The 20,836-nt window shown below is 41.1% G+C and overlaps 1 protein-coding gene across 2 annotated transcripts in view; it reads right to left on the minus strand.

Moving 5' to 3' along the window:
- The window catches only part of DRC11 (dynein regulatory complex subunit 11), a 120,865-nt gene extending 100,260 nt beyond the window's left edge, over window positions 1-20,605 (minus strand). For both annotated transcript variants that reach the window (XM_085879867.1, XM_085879868.1), the window contains exons 1-4: window positions 20,527-20,605; window positions 18,037-18,214; window positions 16,215-16,364; window positions 1,788-1,907 (exon numbers count right to left, since the gene is read on the minus strand). In XM_085879867.1, coding sequence (XP_085735993.1) covers window positions 1,788-1,907; window positions 16,215-16,364; window positions 18,037-18,214; window positions 20,527-20,537 — 459 coding nt within the window. In that variant the 5' untranslated portion in view covers window positions 20,538-20,605. The remainder of the gene's footprint in view (window positions 1-1,787; window positions 1,908-16,214; window positions 16,365-18,036; window positions 18,215-20,526) is intronic.
- Window positions 20,606-20,836: the final 231 nt, after the last annotated feature.

Consider the following 20,836-nt stretch of genomic DNA (forward strand, 5'->3'; position numbering starts at 1 on the left):
CCAGGGGGCGACTTATCCTGTTACATCAGGAGAAAATGAACAATTCCTATAATGCTGGGGCAGTACTACTCAGAGATGACATCATTACACCACATCAAAGTGGCATGCTCACTCTTGTTGTTCGATCCCTACCTCAGGGACGTAGTGTATACAGCCAGCTGCTATAACCAGGCTACAGCCAGACTGCCATCGGTAAAAAGGGTTTCTGAAAGTGTTGCTTTTTACCAAACTCAGTTCTCTCCTACCTCTTTCATTCCTCAAAAACGTTAACACCCAAATGTCAGCTTCTCCTTGCTTCCCATAACAGTTAGCATACTTGTACCAATGTTCTGTTGATCTGTTCTGAAACTAACCTGCACTGGAATGTGGTGCCAGTTGAGTTTGTCACCACCACAAGACACAGCCAGAGATATTTAGGTTTCCACTCTTCTCAATTCCCTCCTGGCCGGCATTTAGTTTCGGTCAGAGTAAATCAGAAAGGGATTATTGATTAAGCTACCAAGCTATATCTATAGCTATATCTAGCTATATCTATATCTATAGCTATATCTATGCTGCTGCAGTGTTGTTGACCTTGTTGACCTGAGACCTGTTGTTGACCTTGAATGAGTCTTCAATCTGCCGGGTGTTTGTTTTTACTGACTGTACGCAGTGTAATTTCTTATTGCCTTATTATTGTAATAAACACACTCACATCCCCTCACAAATTCAAGCGGCGTTCCATGTGGGCATGCTGAAAGCGTGTGCAGCAATGGGGTTTCTGAGAGGACACTGTAGGCTAGGTTAGGTCATTTGCCCTTGTCCTTGCTCCCTCTCGCAACACTGCTGTACAAGGAACTACCGGACTGATTGCATTGTCCCCTCCTACACTCAGGTTATCGTGTGTCACTTGAACTCGTGGTTTGGGGACCATCTCTCTTGAGAATGTGTGGCACAACTGATAACAGGTGTAAATAATTGAACTGAAATTATTAATTTTGGAAAATTTATAGTGGAACAGCATAAACGAATTTTGCTTGATTTAACCAACTATACTATGACGAATCGGCACCACACAGTGTAGGTAAATTGCAACAATTTGGATTGCAACACACAATTTTTAATTACAATTTGATACAAGGTGGAAACCATGTTGAGCGAGGAAGTTGAGCGAGGAAGCCTCGTTCTATGTTATGAGGAGATTCACTTCAGTGACCTGTCGAACAATAGCACTGCCATGTTGCAGAGTGCTGATTCTAAGAAGGGGTCAGACAATATGGAATCACTGTTGAGGGCCAGATATAATCCACATGGTAATCACTCGACCAGCCAGGATGCCATTTCCCCATGGGCGCATCAAATAATAGCCATGGTTAATGCCAACCTGAATGCTAATATAGACAGGATAAAAGCTGATAATGCAAGAATTCATACACATAAAATCAGCTCTTGTATCTTTGCAAATGAAAATTTTAATTTTTTGGACAATATAATGTACTGTTAATTCATAATCCCCTTGATACATTTCCTCCCCAACTTTTGAAACCATCCATCTTTCTATCCGCAGCACTGTTTTGCAGTTTGTTTGTTTTTGCAAATCTCTCTTCCACGAGCTGTACAAAAATATATAAATCATAAATGGAATTATAATGAATGTCAATCACCAAATAAAATATTTATCATGGTCAAGAGCATTACAGGGATATGCCTCCTTTACAGGGATATGTCTCATAAGCATTTGACATATGATTAAGCAATGAATGAAAATGTTTGTTTCCTGATGTACAACTTTCCAGAACAAAACTTACAGTTTGGTTAACTTTAGGTTTCAATTTGGCCAACAATTCACGAAAATGCTTCTGCCTGTCTTGCAAGATCTGTTTTCTTTCATTGACGATGTATCTGGGTATTGGCACTTCCAGGTCTTGCTGGTGGTTAAAAAAAAAACAAATGAAACTTTTTCAAAACACAACTCACATGCTGCAATATTTAAGAAAGAAAGAGAGAAAAAAAACATTAATGATCATAGATGACACACAGTCTGGTGGAGATAAAATCTGGATGACTGATGTCATTGCAGTGTTAAATAGCATGGATGTTAAAATCCCCTTTTTCCAATTTAGTTTTATTTATGTTACTAGCAAATAACCCGTTTTTATGGACAGGTTAATTCCACCACTTATCTCATGTCTATGGGTAATTTATTATGACTTATAATACCGGCTTCCACCAGATGGTGGCATACAAAATAAATGTACAGAGGGAATTGGGGTCCTCCCACCGCTGAAGCCCATGGACTATGATTTATTTTTTACCCTCTAAACACTCGCCCCCCTCTCCCTCGCCGGATAAAACCACCAATCTTCAACTCATTCCATCCAATGGTTCAGGAGTGCATAAGAGTAAACCAAACACAAGCAGTATGACATTGTAGTATGATAATTCCCACACTTCAATGATGTCTTTGGTTTCATGCAGATATTTGACATACTTGTAATACCCCATCCCAGCAGGAGTGGCACTATACGATATACATTTACATAGAGAATGTGCATCCTCTCCCCACCCTGAACCCCATAGGTTATAAAAAAATTTTTAACTGCCTAAAACCTTCCCGGGCACACCCCAAGTACAACTACCAATTTTTATATCATTCTGTCCAACGGTTAAGAAATGCACCAGAGACAAACAAACAAATAAAGAACAAACGGATACTGCTCAAATTATATATAGGATTTGTAATCAAATTACATAATCATCACAAGTTAGCAGAACAGCGAAGAGGTCACACACTATTGAGATGTCTAATCTTTGGGATGAATTTTAATAACTAGCCGAGCCGACCCTTCACCTCGATGACTGTTTTGTTTTTTTTTGTTTTTTTACATACAGCGTCAAGGCTCGTATAAGAGCTAACACACAGAACGTATAACAAGGAGAGCAGGAGACAAGACAGATGGGAGAGTGAAGCACAAAACAGTGGGGAATAGACACATGAGGAGATCTGTGGAAGGGAGAGGGCACATGGGGTACATGGAGAAACAAGATGGACACTAAAATAAGAACTTATGGTGAAAAGGAGAAAATACAATAAACACGATCATGTACACAAATAGGAAGAAGGGTAGGCCTCAAGGAAACCCGATATGAAAAGAGGACGAAAACTCAACAATTAGCACGTTTTAACATAAGACTGAACTAGGAACACGCAGCAAACACAAAGATAACAAAATAACAGTAAAAACGTGACAAAAACGACCAGAAAACTTATCTTTGAGAAAGTCGGCAGAGACCCTGAAGAGGAACTGCCACCGTCGCTCAAGAACCGGAACTGGCAATCAAAGCATGTTGGTCAAAAGTTCAATCAAAAGACAGCATGTTACACTTCACAAACAATGTTGTATGTCCATCTGTGAGTCTCAATGAGGATGTAAAATAAATTGAAACACATGAAAAAAGTATATTTTACAACACATAGTTGTTGCTGTTGTTGTGGCTGTGGTTTTTGTTACTTGTGTGCTCCTTCCTTGTTCCATTACAGAATATATCTATTATAATACCAAGCTTGCACACTAAAAACTCGGCTCGCCGTCACACGATCCCTATGAAATTGCTGTGGCACTTAGCGGACATGCCGACAATGTTTGGGAAGTCTTAGCGTTCCATAGTACCACTTGCATTTTGCACAATGCGTATTTTTGTCATTCCCCGTGTACGGTCTGTCGTCTGCTACCAGCTATGTTTTACTGCTATCCCGTGCATGAGCACGGGTATCGCTAGTATTATTATATTGCTTCAATAAGTATTGCTTTCTATGATTTTGTGTACTCCTGCCATGTCCATCACGCTTTATTTACAGGGTTCCTACTGTTATGGAATAATAAAAATGGTGCTGTTAGAACAGCTACATTGAGGTCCAAAATGCACTTCTTCTTCTCCCCTCTCGGAAAGACGGGCTTTTAAAACAGGCATTTTTAGGATTAAACGGACACAATTGTTGCACCAAGTATATCTATTATTAGCTTTCCAAACAAGTTAATGGATTATTAGCTTTTCAGTGGTGCCATTTTTATTATTCGATGACAGCAGTAACCCTTTACATCCATCCAATGGTACCATACTCTGTACAAAGCGTCGGTGCTGCCAAAGCAGTCTCCTGGGCTTTCGGGCACAATCCTGGATGGGTCGCCACTCCGACGCAGGATATTCAAATGGCTCATTCATCATAGCAAGCTGGTAGTCATTTTGCCGACCTCAGACGGATGACAAGCTGAGTCAACCCCATCTGATATTAATTCAACAGCCAAGCGGGATTTGAACTCAGTACCCTCGGATGCCAAGTTGGCCACCCTAACCATTAAGCAAACACCAGGCATAACCCGTTACAATAAAGTGTGATAGACTGACAGACAGACCCTGCTCCTTTTAGTTATAGATGCAGGCGTGAGAAGAGGACATAAGAAAATCTTTTGAACTGCCACCCAAATGCCAAGTGAATTGAGGTGAGCTGAAGGGAGTATATATTGTTATGGCAGCATGGGCGGAAAACTCAAAAAGAAGCATTTTCGTGAAGAAGCAGATAGTCGTGGCTACTAATTGGCTGAGCAAACCAACACTACATGTCACACTCTATTGGCTACCATTACAGGTATTCCTTAGGATGAATTGTTCAGGAAGCACGATTCCAGATCAAACACGAGCAGGATGTCATGATACGATAATAAAACTTCCATGCACTTTATTACAATGAGCAATTGAGTGGAAAATGAGAGGAGGAATGACGGTTGGGTAATTCAAATGGGCAACGGCAGAAGATGGCAGAAGAATTCTGCAACGGCAGAAGAATTCAGAGTGGAAATGGGGGAAAATTTGAAGAGGGGCAAAGCAAAGCATATTTGATAATTTGCAACACTCATACATTCCCCTTGTCCCGTACATGATGATAAATCGCCCTCGAATGCCTTATTGCAATGACTTATCATGTGTGTACTAAAATGGATCCAGACACCCGAAGGAAAAACACAGAGAGTTTGGGAAGATGGGTCAGAAATTAAGGTGTATGAAAGAGATTGTGTGGGGTTATATTCTGCACACCGATGCACCTTTTGCACCCGTGGTGGAGGCTGCAATTACCCTGCGACTCCACAGTTTGGGCTCATCACCTCTACACACCTCCACCTAGTCAATTCCCTCTGCTCCAACGGTGCGTGTTGTATGGGGTCGCTCATTCTAATGCCGAACGTGATGGTCTGTGTGGCAAGTTTCTCATGCCCAGGTACGAGGGGAGGCCATGAATTTGGCAGCTTGCTGGTAACAGGGGTACCTGAACAGTGCGCCGGGGGCGAGATATGTGGTGTGTAAAAGCTGCCAACAGTCTGGAGAAAAGAAGATGTGAGAAAGGAGGGAAGATCATCAAGAGAGAAAGTCAGAAAAGAGAAGAAAGAAGAAACATCAATGTCACTGTAAAAATTGTACAGAGAGAGAAAGTGGAGGGTGAAGCAGTTTGAAGGAAGGACAAAAAGCAAAAGGCTCTGAACTCATGAAAGGATCTGCTTGGACTACTTGCTCGCTCAAAGGACGAAGACAAAATAAAGATCAGACTGCTTTGGAAAGAACTGCTCGCTCAAACGCCCGACTCCGACTGAACTGAATTTCTGTGCATTCCTTCTATTATTTCTGCCCCCTCCCCCGCACTAGCGATCCACCGAACTGCCCATAGGCCCGGAATCCTCTCAATGACACAGGGTTTGCAGGGGCAATTGAGCGGCCCGTGATGACTGTTGGCAGAGCACCGTTTCCCTCATTGTGGCCGTACCTCATTGTAGTCTAGATGCCAAACAGCCATTTCAGGGCAAAGCGTGCTTTAGCGTCATTATGAAGTTTTTTGGTTGATTCATAATCTCTGAGCTATCTTGAATCAGAATCAGCCAGATGCCAGACTCGCACCCTTGAGGAATTTTTTTTAGAGGCGAAAAACAAAATTGCCTCCACCGACTTTCGATAAATTCTGTTTTGGGCTATATCTTCACTTCTAATGCACTTACACACACAATTTTGAGGTCCACTACTATGTTTCATGCGGCAGACAAGATAAACGTTGATGATTCTCTCAAGATTGGATGACAACAGATGGCAGAATTTGAATCTGGATGGCCAACAAGCTTCAACAAGACACTCACCAAGAAAGTTACCCTGATGACTTCGACCAAAAAGAACATCAAGCTGGATGGAAGGCCAGTACATGATACGGAATTGATCTACACCCGAGTCATATGTCTCCAACAATACAGGGATATTGATATCAAGGATGTCCTCTCTTACGAACTGTCCCCTGTCCCAGCCTCCTTGTTTGATAAGAGCGGTGTGATGCGGGCTCAGTCGAAAGCAATCCTGAAGACGAAACTCCAAGTTGAGCAATCAAGTCGAATCCAAGGTGTTCCAGATGCTGTCATCATCGATGGATGCGCCATGTTATGGACTGTACATTGGCCCACAAATGGTACAGTTGAGGATTATGTGATCAACTTCATGGGACCATCAAATACCACCTGGAGTGTTGTGACGTATACCTGATTTTCGACAGGTACATCAAAATCAGCACGAAACAAATGACGAGATCCAGTCGCGCAGGTCATGATTCAAGTCTAAAACATAAACTCAACTTACACACAACACTTCCAGTGCAAAATTGGTCCTAAATATAGCCTACAACAAAATACAACTGATCGATTTGATCTGTCAGTATCTTATGACCCACATTGTGGACTACCAGACCAAACTGGTGATCACCGGAAAAGATCTTACACCAGTACAAGCATGGAACAATTCCACTCTCCAGAGACACGATCTGAAAACACACCATGAAGAAGCAGATGTCATCATCATCCATCACTTAGTTAGAATTGTGTCAGGTGTCAGTGGTGACTCACACATCAAAGTGGTCTGCGATGATACAGATGTCTTTGTCCTGTTCATTCATTTCTACCTCGAGGAAAAGATGACTGTGGATGTCAACATGGAGAGTCCGTGTGCTGCGAGGGCGAATGTAGATATCGCCAAACAGCACTGAAACACAAAAGCATCGCTAAATATCTGCCTGCTGTACATGCTCTGACCGGGTGCGATACTGTGTCGTATTTGTTTGGCATTGGAAAGGCCACAGCGCTGAAGGTACTAATGGGCGGACATCATCCCACCTTACTTGGTCAGCTGGAAGCAGACGAGGAAAAGATGATATCTGAGAGAAATACCTTCATTGCTGCCTGTTATGGTTCCAAAGTCGAAGGTGATATGTCCACACACCGGTATCAGTTGTGAAAGTCTAAGATGGCCAACTCCAAGATTACCTCTGCTCCGAAATTGAAGTCGTTGCCCCCATTGAATGATGCCTTTGTTCAACATGTACATTGCGCTCATCATCGTCATTATATGGAAATCGGCCACTCAGTCAGACCAGTGTGACCACTCCTTGGCTTTTATCACAAGATCTTGGCTATTCATTGTTCATCTTGGCGTCTTGGTTTACTATCGGTTTTCTCGGAGTATAGGTTTTCTATTATCATCGCTTTTCCGAAACCTTGTGACTTCTTGGCTTTTTTCATTGGCTTATCTTGGCATTTATGAAAATGAGGAGTGGTCACACTGAGTCAGACCCTCCGAACTTGGATCCCATCAAGTATGAATGGCAAGAAGGTGAGGACGGTGAGACATTGTGTCCAACCACACTTCCACCTGATGTGTCTGCTGCACCAGTCACCATTCCACAGCTGATCAAGTGTGGATGCTTCACCAGCCAGCCATGTTCCACCAGGAGGTGTGGTTGTGTGGCAGCACAGATGTCATGTTCGATGTTTTGCAGTTGTAATGCTGGATCAGACTGTTGTAACGAACAGACAAGGGCAGTAGCTGCTAATCACGACGACGATGACGAATATCTATATTAATATTTTGGCATGCCCCTTTCTTTGTTCCACCATCAGATTTTTGTTACTGCAGGAAATGAAACAAGCTTTGACATATATAGTAATGATATTATTGTCTTCCTTAAGAGGCCCCTCAAAATTCGTTTTGATGACTATGGTAGTTAAACAGTTCATGTTCTCCATTTGCAAAATGGGAGGAATTATTGCACAAAAAAGAAATAAAAATGTTTCCCATTTTTTAGAGGACCACTAAGATGAGTTCGTAAAACCTTTTGTGGAGTATGTTATTATTAATCACTATACGCCATAGTAAATTGCTCATGTTATTGAGCTGTCAATAAGCTATCAATCATAGACATATAATAAACTCACTTGAGTATTCGTATCTCTATTTCAATGCGTAATATCAAGCGGTACCTTCATGGTGACCTAATAAAACCGGTCTCGATGTCCGTCCATCCGTATATCTGTTCACAATCAAATCGATCGTGATGCATTTTAAGGCTTTCCGAGAGCTTTGGAGAGATTACCTACACTCCCGCACGGTGCTGTTTTCATTATTCCTACTGCACTTCATTAGAACATAGATCATGGATGGATGCGCAGATCCCAGGAGAACAACTATAGCTGTACAGAACAATTCATATTATCGATGGATAAAAATGATATTTAATTGATATTATAATAAATTGTTTATTTAAAATATCTTCAAATTTTGTGAGTTTTTAGTTTGTTGTGAAATATTAGGTTCTCAGGTCTCCGCATAGTGGCGTGCAGGCTTAAGTCGTACTTCTGTTTACTGCCGTAGAAAATCACAGAACCATCCGATCGACATGCTGTTAACAGTTTCAGAATCAGCTAAAATCTACAAGATATGAATATGTAGACGAAACTGATCCGGCCTTTTGGATCACTTTAAAGTAGGGTGCCCTGTAATTTTAATGCGCTCTCTGGATCCTCCGGAACTCACGAATGGTACACATTGTGTAGTCACTAAACTACATGGTAATGTCATCGAAGTGGAGCTACTGCGGAACAGTCGAAGGGGAAAACCTGAATGATAATCAATGGATAAAAATGATATAATATGTTGTTTAAAATACATTCATGCTATCTGTCTTTTACCATATGTTGCCAGTGACGCCCGTCCAAGATGGGCACCTTTACTAGTTGAACATAATGGAGTACATTGCATCCTTAACAAAGTTAATATTTGTTTGCCTAAAAATAAAAGCTAATTTCAAAATCATATACATGTACATACTCACTTTAAGACATCACCCAAAGTCATAGTCAACTATCCACATATATCCGGATATATTTGTGTAAAAATCGTGTTCCAATATAATCATCAATTCATTGATCATTGCAATTAAGTTACTTCAGCTGACATTGACTATTATTGTACGTAGTATTAATATTTGAGGGTTCATAAAATTCAATTTCTTACTCGAAGTGATCAGTGGAAGTGCAAAATAGCCATTTTTCATATTAAAATGGTGGCCATCTTGAAAATATGAGACAGGTCTTATATTAGTCCAGGAGCCAGGAGGGCCCACCATGCACCCCCCCCCCCCCTCAGCATTCATTTGGACTACTATTTTCTTACTTATTATGGAGCTGGTGAAATTTTAAAACATGTACCCAAAGAAGAAAGTGTCACGATCAACGTTTTTTTGGGGAAAAACAATACCAGCTTTAAAGCAGTAGAAATTGCATTAGATAGGGCGGTGGGTAATTTGAAAATTAAAACGCATCACTTTTTACCCTCCAGGGGGTCTTCTTTGTCAATATTTTAAATGAACAAATTGATTTACTCATAATTTCAGCCTTTAAAAGAGATTTATAAGCACTTGTTTATTATTTTAGTCTCACTAGGAACAAATATCACGGGGAATCTCTAACGCCAAAGATAACACTTATTTACACAATCCAATCTGCTAATAATGTCCTTTCCCTGCATGCCCACAGAAAAATATAATGTCCTCGTACTCCATTATCACAAATTTCACTTTTACTGTTTTAGTCCTCATCAGGAGCTATCTGCAGCATATTCCTGTTCTCCCGTTTCATCATCAGATTCCTCCAGTTCTGTTGCATCTCTCTCCAGCACATCAATTAGTTTTTGTGGTAAGATCATTTCATCTGCACACCAGAGTGGTTCTCCATCCTCTTTCAATGTCCTTCCCAGGGTTTGGGGATCTCATATATGGCAACATTTGCCATTTTTCATATTCTTGTCTGATAATTTGCTCGAGCAACATGTTCTCTCAAGCATGCCCTACTCAGAGGCAATCAAGCCAGGTCAATGGTACTGGATGTTAGACTGTCAACTGAAATATCTCAATCACACTTTGACTTGAGCATCAAGTGCCGTACTTCATCTACGCTCTCCGATTTGAATTTCCCATACAGTGCACAGGTGAACTTTTCACACCCAATCAGAAGATCATCATCAACATTCCAGTCATCTCCCAAATGCTTCAGGGCATCACAGTGTGCAGGAGATTTCAGTAACTTGAGAGGTTTAATCTTTCCAATACTCCTGAAAGAGCTGACTGATTCACAACCGGTGAATGCATGTAGCACCAGAATAGCCTCACACATTTGCTCTGTGTCGTGTTTAGAGAGATTTGTAATGTTAATAAGGCGCTTCTTGTTGCCATGACCTGTATCGAAGAGGATAGTAATGTCTATTTTTCTGGCATGATACAGCAAGATCCAGAATATGTCACTGTCTGGACTCCTGACCCTTGCATACACCTCTGCATACAAATCCACCCCATCCAGGAACTCCTCTCTCAACATCATGCAGAAAAACCCACAGGATGTTTTTCCACTTTGAAACATTAAAGGCCATTAGGCCATCCTCATGTCTATCCTTTCCCATTGCCATGTTTGGGCTACTTCTAATTGTCATGTAACAGTCAGGAAGATTAGTATCTGGTCGCTCCATTAACGAACTCTCATTGGTTCTTGGAACGGTTGCACTTTCGGTGTCTGCCACCACTTCACCCACAATATCCTGCAGCATTATCCCATGTGCTGTGTGGACTGAACCTGCCTCATACAACTCATTGACAATCGTATCAAAATTATCAAACTCAGAGTGAAAAACAGACTGGCTAGTAGGATTGCGGATGATACTTGCAGGTAGAAGAGAAGCACTCTCTTGTACAGCTTTTGTTATTGCTGTCTCAATTTCAAGGTTAAAACTATACCCTTCACAATGTCCAAACTTGTTTATTAGTGTTAGTAGCTCCTCACTACAAAACATATGGCAAAGTGTCATTCACAGCAGTATATGTTTGGCCATCATCCACTTCCCATTTGTAGCCCCTCTACAAATGTCCTGACCGATGGACAACACAAGTCCATTGACTCTGATGTTTTCACAGTCCTTACTGCCAGACAGAACAATCTTAAAGAACATTTCTAATTCTTCTGGAACAACACCTTCAATGTTCTTGAGATATTCCACTTGAGATGGGGGCCATATCAATTTAAAAAACATGTATCTTGAGCTGATAAATCTCTTCTAAAGGCTGAAATTATGAGTAAATCAATTTGTTCATTTAAAATATTGACAAAGAAGACACCCTGGAGGGGAAAAAGTGATGGGTTTTCATTTTCCAATTACCCAACCCCCTATCTAAGGCAATTTCTACTGCTTTAGAGTCGGTATTGTTTCCCTCAAAAAACCCGTTGATTGTGACACTATTCTTTGGGTACATGTTTTAAAATTTTACCAGCTACATAATAGGTAAGAAAATAGTAGTCCCAATGAATGCTGAAGGGGGTGCATGGTGGGTCCTCCTGGCCCCCAGACTATATATACACCTTAAAATTTATCATTATCGGATTCCATAACCATGAAAACATAGTAGTAGACACCAAAATTGTGTTTGTAAGTGCATTAGAAGTGAAGATATAGCCCAAAACAGAATATATCGAAAGTCGGTGGTGGCCATTTTGTTTTTCGCCTCGAAAAAAAATTCCTCAAGGGTGCGAGTCTGGCACCCGGCTGATTCTGAATCAACCAAAAAAACTTCATAATGATGACACAACATGCTTTTTCACATTTCCGCTGGACGATTGGCGGAACCATGCCGCAGAAGATTACTGCCCAGGAGGGAGGCTTCAAAACTTGCCCTTATTCACTTTGTAACTGCATTCACCTCTTCGCTAAAGAATGGGGAATGTGAGGATCTGAAAGTGAGTTATAGTGCTTTTGTTGCAAGATGTACAGTAGATGATAAAGAAGGCAGAGAGGGTGAAAAACAGAAATTTATGCTGACTCCTACTTGAAATGCACATCTATCCCATGTACACGATATAACTTAAATGTGAAACAGAATACGACGACATAGTGCTGGGCCAATATCGGTATTGGTAACTGGCACAGGCTGATATTGGCAATTTTTCTGTAATCGGCATTGGCCAATTGTAGTCGGTGTGAACAAACACACAAACAGTATGATTACCGATTAAAACCTTGAGTAACTTTTAACCTTGTTTTGGGTGAATTTCAATAAACAATTTTTTAAAACAACATTGCATTCCAGACGTTTCAAGGAGATGTGCATAAACATTATTCTTTATAAACAGCTGGCAATCGTCGTGTGATGGGTAGAAAAATATGGCTTGGTAATTTGAAAAACATGTTAATGCAGCAAAGAGCTCGGAAATTGGGTGTTATCAAAGTTATTTTGCTTTGAAACTCAAAAAGAGAAACAACATACAACATCCATACAAAGGATCTGAGATGAAGACAAAACTCCTTCGGTACCAGGTCACTTCAGAGAATCCTTTGCCATCGCTGGTCAGACTTTGCGTCCAACGAGAAGTTGCTGAGAGAGACCCAGATGACATTTGTTACCTGCATAGTCCGTGAGCGTCAGCTGCAACTGGATGGAGTTGTGGCTCAATTTCCTGACGCTAATCCTGCTCACCAGATTCTCTCAACGACGGAGCCTCGTAAGTGGAGAAGGCCAATGGGATGACCAAATGTCTCGTGGTTGAAGCAGGTTGATCGGCATCTCAAGGAGATGGGCCAGGCATCTGCCTGGGGGGTGGCCAGACAGAGGGCCCTGGAGTACTGGTGGAAAGTGGACGCAGCGGCGCGCTGCTCTGGCACATGCTCCCATACCTAACCTAACCTAAGCCCAAAGGTAATGTGGGTGGCTGAGGTAGTCGTCTAAAAAAAAATATATATATATATTTAAAAGAACGTATCCCTGTGTCGTAAGAGGTGACCAGGGTTGCGTCAGGAAGGGCATCCGGCGTAAAACATGTGCCAAATCACTATGCGGATCATTCGGATGATCCGCTGTGGCGACCCCTAACGGGAGCAGCCGAAAGAAGAAGAAGAAGATATATTTAAAAGAACGGTGTTTGCCTCTTGGTTTCCTATGTCAATTCTCACAGAATCACATATTGTCAAAAACTTTGTTTTCCATTTCACACAGAGCAAATTTTGAGAGAGGCAGAGACAAAAAAAAAAAGAAGAAACAAATAGGAAAATACCGGTTGTTGTAACTGAATACAGATTGGAATGCAATTGAATCCTAAATTCAACCCATGGGTTGAATCATGACTGAAGCGTGCCTGTGCCGCTGAAGCCATTTCGCCATTGGTAGTCTTGCCTCCATTGGGGTTGCGAGGCTATTGGAACGTGTGTGTGTGTGTGTGTGTGTGTGTGTGTGTGTGTGTGTGTGTGTGTGTGTGTGTGTGTGTGTGTGTGTGTGTGTGTGTGTGTGTGTGTGTGTGTGTGTGTGTGTGTGTGTGTGTGTGTGTGTGTGTGTTTCTATACAATTTTGCTTTGAAAATGTTTAGCTCTGCAACCACTTCTCTGATCGATGCAAAACTTTAAACACATGAAGGACTCCCTATGAAGAATATTTTGTTCAAACTCTGATATTAAAGGTCACATGTTGTGTCAGCCATACTCTACAAGTGCCAGAAATAAAATTTTTCCTTCTAGTTTTACCAATAGTTTTGTAATTTGGCCAGAGTGCCAGCAATACCTTGCCTCCTCTTCACAAAAGACATCATGGACTCTTTAACATTCACCAACTAAATACTACCAGAAGGGACACAATTTTTTAAAGTCCATCCCAGGGATGACGAATGCCCTGCATGCGAAACACCAGGATGACATTATGTAACTGAACTGAGATTCAAAACCAGACTATACAGTTAAGAGCCAAGTGTACGTACCTCTAGGTTATCCAGACAGTCTGACAGTCCAGCTGGTACCGGCACAAGGGAAGACAGTTTTAACAACAACATCCAGCAAACAGAGCTTTTACAATGGATTAAAATAAAAACAGAAAAATCTCACTCACAATATAAGGGTGAGGCCCAGTGTTCAATTTTGAACAACAACAACATTATTAATTTATATTTTTAAGGAAACAAGGTTCAAAACCCACTTTTTATTCACCAAAAAATGTTTCTTAGCATATGCCACATACTGTACATGTATCTCAGAAAATAGCATACCGCTATGTTATAATCTTTAATATATACATTGGAAAATCTGACTTGGAAGTGAAATTTTCTCAGAATTTTCCAACTGGAGGTCCTTCTGTGGTTTCCTTGGCCTTACCAGCTACCTACATTTCAGAAGAAACTTTGATGTGACTGAAATCATGTAGATTTATATTTTAACCTTGAAGTTATCACCACAAACCTGGTTGTTATCGCCAGAAATAAAATATTTCCTCAATTTTCTAGACCCGTAGCTTCCTCATATATATTTTTTTGGAATGGTGGTACATTCTCTCATCACTGAATGGATCATCCTGCCTCCCAAATACGATGCACTTTTACTATCGGGATGACATCGTGGATATGCAACCGAATATTACAGCATTTACAATTGAATCAACATCTTGTATTTTAGGAAAAAAGAGGGCACTGACACAGATTACCTTCATATCCTTAGAATAAACAAACATGTAAACAGAATGATATAAATAGCAGCAGAAAGACGATTATTTTAATCTTTTAAAATCAAATACTATAAAGTCCGGTGGAATGATGAAATGCAGGATAAAAGGAAAATATTTTATGCACATGCACAGACACAAGCTGCATAAATTAATATTATTTACATAAAATTAATGAACCATCCTTGCTTTGTGATGAAATTCAGTCATTATTAGCTCTCCAAGTGTTTCCTGCACCTAGATTCATACACAGTATTCCAGTAATGCTTCATTATCGATTACAATACGTTCATGAAATCAATGAATCATTTTTCTTTAATTTATTCCAGCAGCAAACCTTTCCACAAATGGTGGGTGTGAAGTGGTAGATTCACAGTTATACCCTCCCCCAACCTCCCTCTCCCACCCGGTGAACAGAGACAATGCCTTAAGCCTCAATATTTGACAATCTAAAAAGTTCGTTAATTTATGTGTTCTAGCATTGTCGCTGTCCATTATGTATTTTATTGGCTCTTGTCTGAACCAAGAACTTGTGAATTTTTTTGAATGCAAAGTCAAGGCTCGTGGAAGAGTGAAAACACTGAACGGATCCAGACACAACAGAGCAAAAGGAACAATAGAAAGAGGGTGGAAACACCAACAGCAGGGTTGAAGGACAAAATAGAAGGAGATTTGGACAAATAAGGGATGTGGGGAGGGAAGAGTAGTTGAGGAGGATGCACAAGGTGGACAAGATGGAGACAGAAACAAACTCTCAGGAAGGAAAAACTGGACATTTGGAAGGGGTGGGCTTGGAGGTGGGGAGTTTAACAGGGGTAGAAAAGATCATGGTTTTGGATGGGGGATAATCTGAGATGGTAGTGGCAGCTGTCTTGAAGACCTGGATGGAAGAACGAGATTGAAGAGAGTGTGGAAATTGATGTGGAAAAAAAAAGAGGAACGAATTAGGTGGAGGTGAGCAGTGATTCTGGATTTTGTGAGTTTCACTAGAAGGGGTTGATGGTGGACTGTGTACACCCTGCATAAATCTGGGGGGGTGGGGTGGGGGAGTGTGGGGGGGAGGGGTGGGGGAGTGTGGGGGGGAGGGGTGGGACAAAGCATGGAAAGAGCAGAGGCTACAAGATCAGAAAGGAGGCGATAGAAGACAGAGAGACCACCGACCTATCTGTGATGTGAAAGTGATAAGACAAGAAACTCAGCTTCATCTCAGGAGATTCCAATGATTTTGAACACCTTGGTTTCCACGGTGTCAGGCTGAGCAAGGTGTGAGGCAGTAGCACCAGTCCATAGGGGGGAGCCATACTCCATCAAGCTCAAGTATAACATATAATACTCCATCAAGTATAAAATAAATCCTTACTGGCATAAGCTTGAAATCTTCAAGAATATCATCCATGTAGTAATACTCTGTGCACTGGAGCTTTAACATCTCTTGCTTTAGCTCCAGCAATCTTCCCATCACACCATCTAGCAGGAAACGTAACAGCTGCCGCTTCTGGGGCTGCACCAGCTAATAGAAGAGACACCACAAGAAAGACAGTTTTATTATCCCTCACACTTAAAACAAAACAATGGGGAGCTGTTGCAATCGGCTCTGTCTCTCTGTCCGTCAGTCCGTCCATCCGTCCATCACGCTATCTCCTCCGAAACAGTTGTGCAGAAATTCACCAAACTTCGTAGTTACGATCAACACATGTCAAAAAAATCATTTTGGCCGCACTCCCTGGGGCCCTGAGTCACGGTCAAAAGGATAAATACCAAAACATGCAATTACGGGCACATTTTTATCTTGCCATAACGAAGTTTTTGCAAGATATGTTAGTCAGCTTGTATGTTTTTTTTTTTTTTTTTTTTTTTGTCTGTAATCACGTATAAAAATATTCTGCAGAGCACAGTTATCATTGAAAATTTTTGTAACTTCGCATATCAGAGGCCTATAGAGGTCCCTTTTAGTGCACAAAATTTTGAATGTCAAGGTCAAAGGTCAAGCTCAGTTTGTCGCAAATCAGGGGAGTCGACGAAACCCTTGTTTTTTGAGTAATTTTGATCGGATCGTCTTCAAACTTCATGGGAATATAGTTCATGGTCTGGCGCTCAACTGATTAATTTTTGGTGGCGATTGGCCTTGACCTTCATATGTTTTTTTTTTGTTTTGTTTTTTTTTGGTCTGTAATCACGTATAAATCACTCTGCAGAGCACAGTTATCATTGGAAATTTTTGTAACTTCGCATATCAGAGGCCTATAGAGGTCCCTTTCAGCACATAAAATTTTGAAGGTCAAGGTCAAAGGTCAAGGTCACTTTGTCACAAATCAGGGGAGTCGACGACACCTTTATTTTTTGAGTAATTTTGATCGGATCGTCTTCAAACTTCATGGGAATATATTTCATGGTCTGGCGCTCAGCTGATTAATTTTTGGTGGCGATTGGCCTTGACCTTCATGGTTAGCGCCTAAGGTCAAACATATTTGACCCCAAGGTCAAATTTTCAAGTTTTAGGAACCATATCGTGTAGTACCTCAAATTTAACACCTCGATGAGTGCTTTCTAGATATGTCAAGCTTGAGACATTATGACATCATTTGGTGACGTTATGAGGCAAAAGCATATTTTTCATGGTTACTCTGTAGAACGATTCTCATCGGAATCTCTCGTTGGCAGATATTCCTCAAGGAGTCGCTCCTGGTGGATAGCAGCTCTGTTCACCTCAGTGTGACCTTAAAGAAGTCACATGTGGTCACCTTTTGGCAAGATACGGGTCACTCTGCTAGTGACATTGGTTTATTTATTTATTTTTTAATGAGACTTTGGATGCACAATTTTTTAAATGAGACTTTGGAAATGCAATCAACATTGAGGAATGAATTAAATATGTAAGGGTTTTTTGGATTTGACCCCATTTCATGCCCCCAGGGGTTAGGGACTCAGTCACAGAGGTCAAAACAGAAAGAAAAAAATTTGATATAGAGTCATTCCTGGTGGAACTTTTGGCCATCTTTCCACTTTGCTTTAAGTGAGAAGTGTGGGGATTTGCGATGGTGTGCCATCGACTTCACTCTAGTTTAAGGTTGTAATTAATTCCCAAACTAAAGAAGCTCCCTCAATTTCACTTGCTACAATATCAGCAAAGCAGAAGTTTCACTGAATTAAAAGTAGTCATACAACCTTACCGAATCTCATACCTGATTGTAGCATTGCTCCACATTACGCATAATTTGTAAATAACGGACATAAAAGGTGGCCACCATGTGGAAGGAGGCATGGCGGTCTTTTCCATGCTCCAATGGTTCATCACACAGCTCTTCATTCACAAGCTTTTCAAGAGAATCTTCTGCTTCATCCCATATCTTATCATATGTTCTGGGGAAAAAAATCCAATTCTAAAGAGGACAATTGTATTGTACAATAGCTAGAGCTTAAAATCACATCTTCAACATTTTAAAATTTAATATAATATCTCTATGCATTTTCAAGGAAACACGATGCCAAGACACCACAAGTAACACCAGTGTAAGATTTCATAAAAGCATGCAACTGTTTATTTCCTTGTAACATGCTATTTTGTTGTTTGCACACTATATTACCAAGAATATTAAACAAATCCTCAGACAAAACTCATAAAAGTTGCAAAAAATGAAACCAGTCCCAAGTAATAATGATTTCACTTTACACTGATTGGAATGCTATCTGGAAATGCTTACTGAGGAAAAGAAATAACCAATAATTTACTTGGGAAAACACTACATTCCAATGGAGTTTCAATGCAAGACAACATATCACATGCATTTCCACCTTAAAGTCCATCCAAGTAGTGTAGTAGATAGTAGAAAAATCGTGCAAATTATGATACAAGCATCAAATTTGGCATTTCTGTTCTGCAGGGCTTTCTGATCAAATCTGCCCGATTGGCCATTTGAAAATCCAAATTTAGAAAAATTTGAAAAAAAAAAAAAAAAAAAAACTTCAAAAAAATTCGAAGTCACAGCTGGCTGAAATTATTGAAGCGCAAGTGAACATCCCAGACAGAGAACCAAGGGGAGATGCAGTCATCATTGATGGCTCAGCACTTATCAATGCCCTACCTCCAAGCACTTCAAAGATATTTGATGACTATGCTAAAGAAGACATCATCCCAAAGGTGGAATCCTATGGTGCCAGGTACGGGAGGGTGGACATAGTGTTTGATGTGGACAAGAAGTAAAGTCTGAAGTCCGAGGCAAGGTCGAAAAGGTGGCAAGGAATCAGAAGAAGAGTGACAGGAACCAGTAAGACCCCAAGTAACCTGAGAAGCTTTCTTCAAGATGACAGAAACAAGACTGAGCTGTTTCACTTCCTAGCGGAAAACATGTGTGAAGCACAGACGACAAGCACAGTCATTGTCACAAAAGGAGAAGATGCCATTAGCAGCACAAGGAAGTTACTGGATGCTGTCTCCATGTTGTCATGAAGAAGCTGACACTTGAATATTTGTACATGCCAGGGATGCAACAATGGATGGTAGCAAGTCCATTATCATTAAGGCTAATGACACGGACGTACTAGTCATAGCAATATCTGTACTGCCATCCTTACAGGAACTAGGTCTTGAGAACATGTGGATTGCCTTTGGCCAAGGAGCCAAGGCGCGATGGATTCCAGTCCATGAGGTAGTTTCTGCAATAGTGCCTGAGAAAACTAGAGGGATCCCATACTTCCATGCGTTCACTGGATGTGACGTCGTGTCTGCCTTCCGTGGTAAAGGGAAGAAAACTGCATGACAGACTTGGAACGTCTTTGATGATGTTTCTGAAACATTCACCAATCTCAGCCAGCATCCAACATTGATTTGTGATCTTGACTTTTTTGAAGTTTTTTTTTGTTTTTTTTCAAATTTTTCAAAATTTGGATTTTCAAATGGCCAATCAGGCAGATTTGATTAGAATCCCCTGGAGAACAAATGTGCCAAATTTGATGCTTGTATCATCATTTGCACGATTCCTCTCAAAAATTGCTGTTATCTGCCCCACTATGAGGAAAAAGAGGAGGGAGAAGAATCTGACTTGTTGAACACTGCGAAATTAATTTAGTGTGTGGACACGACGACTACTCCGTCACGGAGCGCCTCCGACGACTACTCCTTCATGGAGCGCCTCCGTGTACTACTCCGTCATGGAGGGCCTACATCTACTACTCCTTCATGGAGCGGTGTAATGGTTTGAGCGTCCGCTCTGAGTCTGGATTCTGGAAGGTCGGCGGTTCGAATCCCGGACGAGTTACACATCAAACACTTTTAGAATGGTACATGCTGATTCTTTACTCGACGCTCAGTGTTTAAAAATATAGAGGCAAACAACAATAGGTTGGTAATCACAGCACATGCTTCAATGGCAGCTTTCGCCACAGCATCAATCCATTTACAAGCTGTGCGTCCAGTCCTGCTGCCGGGACAAGGAGAGAAGCAATTATTTCATCCTGGAATCGGGAACTCGTATGATCTTGAACACCGAGGATTCACGAAACACCCGATTCGCATCACCTGCGAAACTCCTTCAACATTTCCGAGCGCACATCACACTCACACTCACCCTCATCCTCATCCTCACCCTCACCCTCACCCTCACCCTCACCCTCACCCTCACCCTCACCCTCACCCTCATCCTCATCCTCATCCTCATCCTCATCCTCATCCTCACCTCTGTGCCATAGCGATATCAGCTTTTTTCCCAAAGCAACTCGTCGCCTAGCAACGCTTCCTATAATCATTCGTTGGATACTTTTAATTATTTTTAACTTCCAAATACAACATGTGATAAAAGAATGAGTAATTTAGTTGTAAATGTGATTTAATACCATTTAAATTTATTCCTGAAAAGGAATGAAACCATTTCGAGTAACCAAATATTTCTCCACCGCCCATGAAACCGTTACCTGTTACACAGCTGCGGTTTCTGATTTGAACAGGTTACAGATCGTTTCCCTTTCGCCCTGTGTCGTCTGTCTCGA

Source organism: Eptatretus burgeri, chromosome 4, assembly GCF_056783735.1.
Source record: "Eptatretus burgeri isolate ZD-2024b chromosome 4, Ebu_testis_v1, whole genome shotgun sequence".
Classification (NCBI taxonomy): domain Eukaryota; kingdom Metazoa; phylum Chordata; class Myxini; order Myxiniformes; family Myxinidae; genus Eptatretus; species Eptatretus burgeri.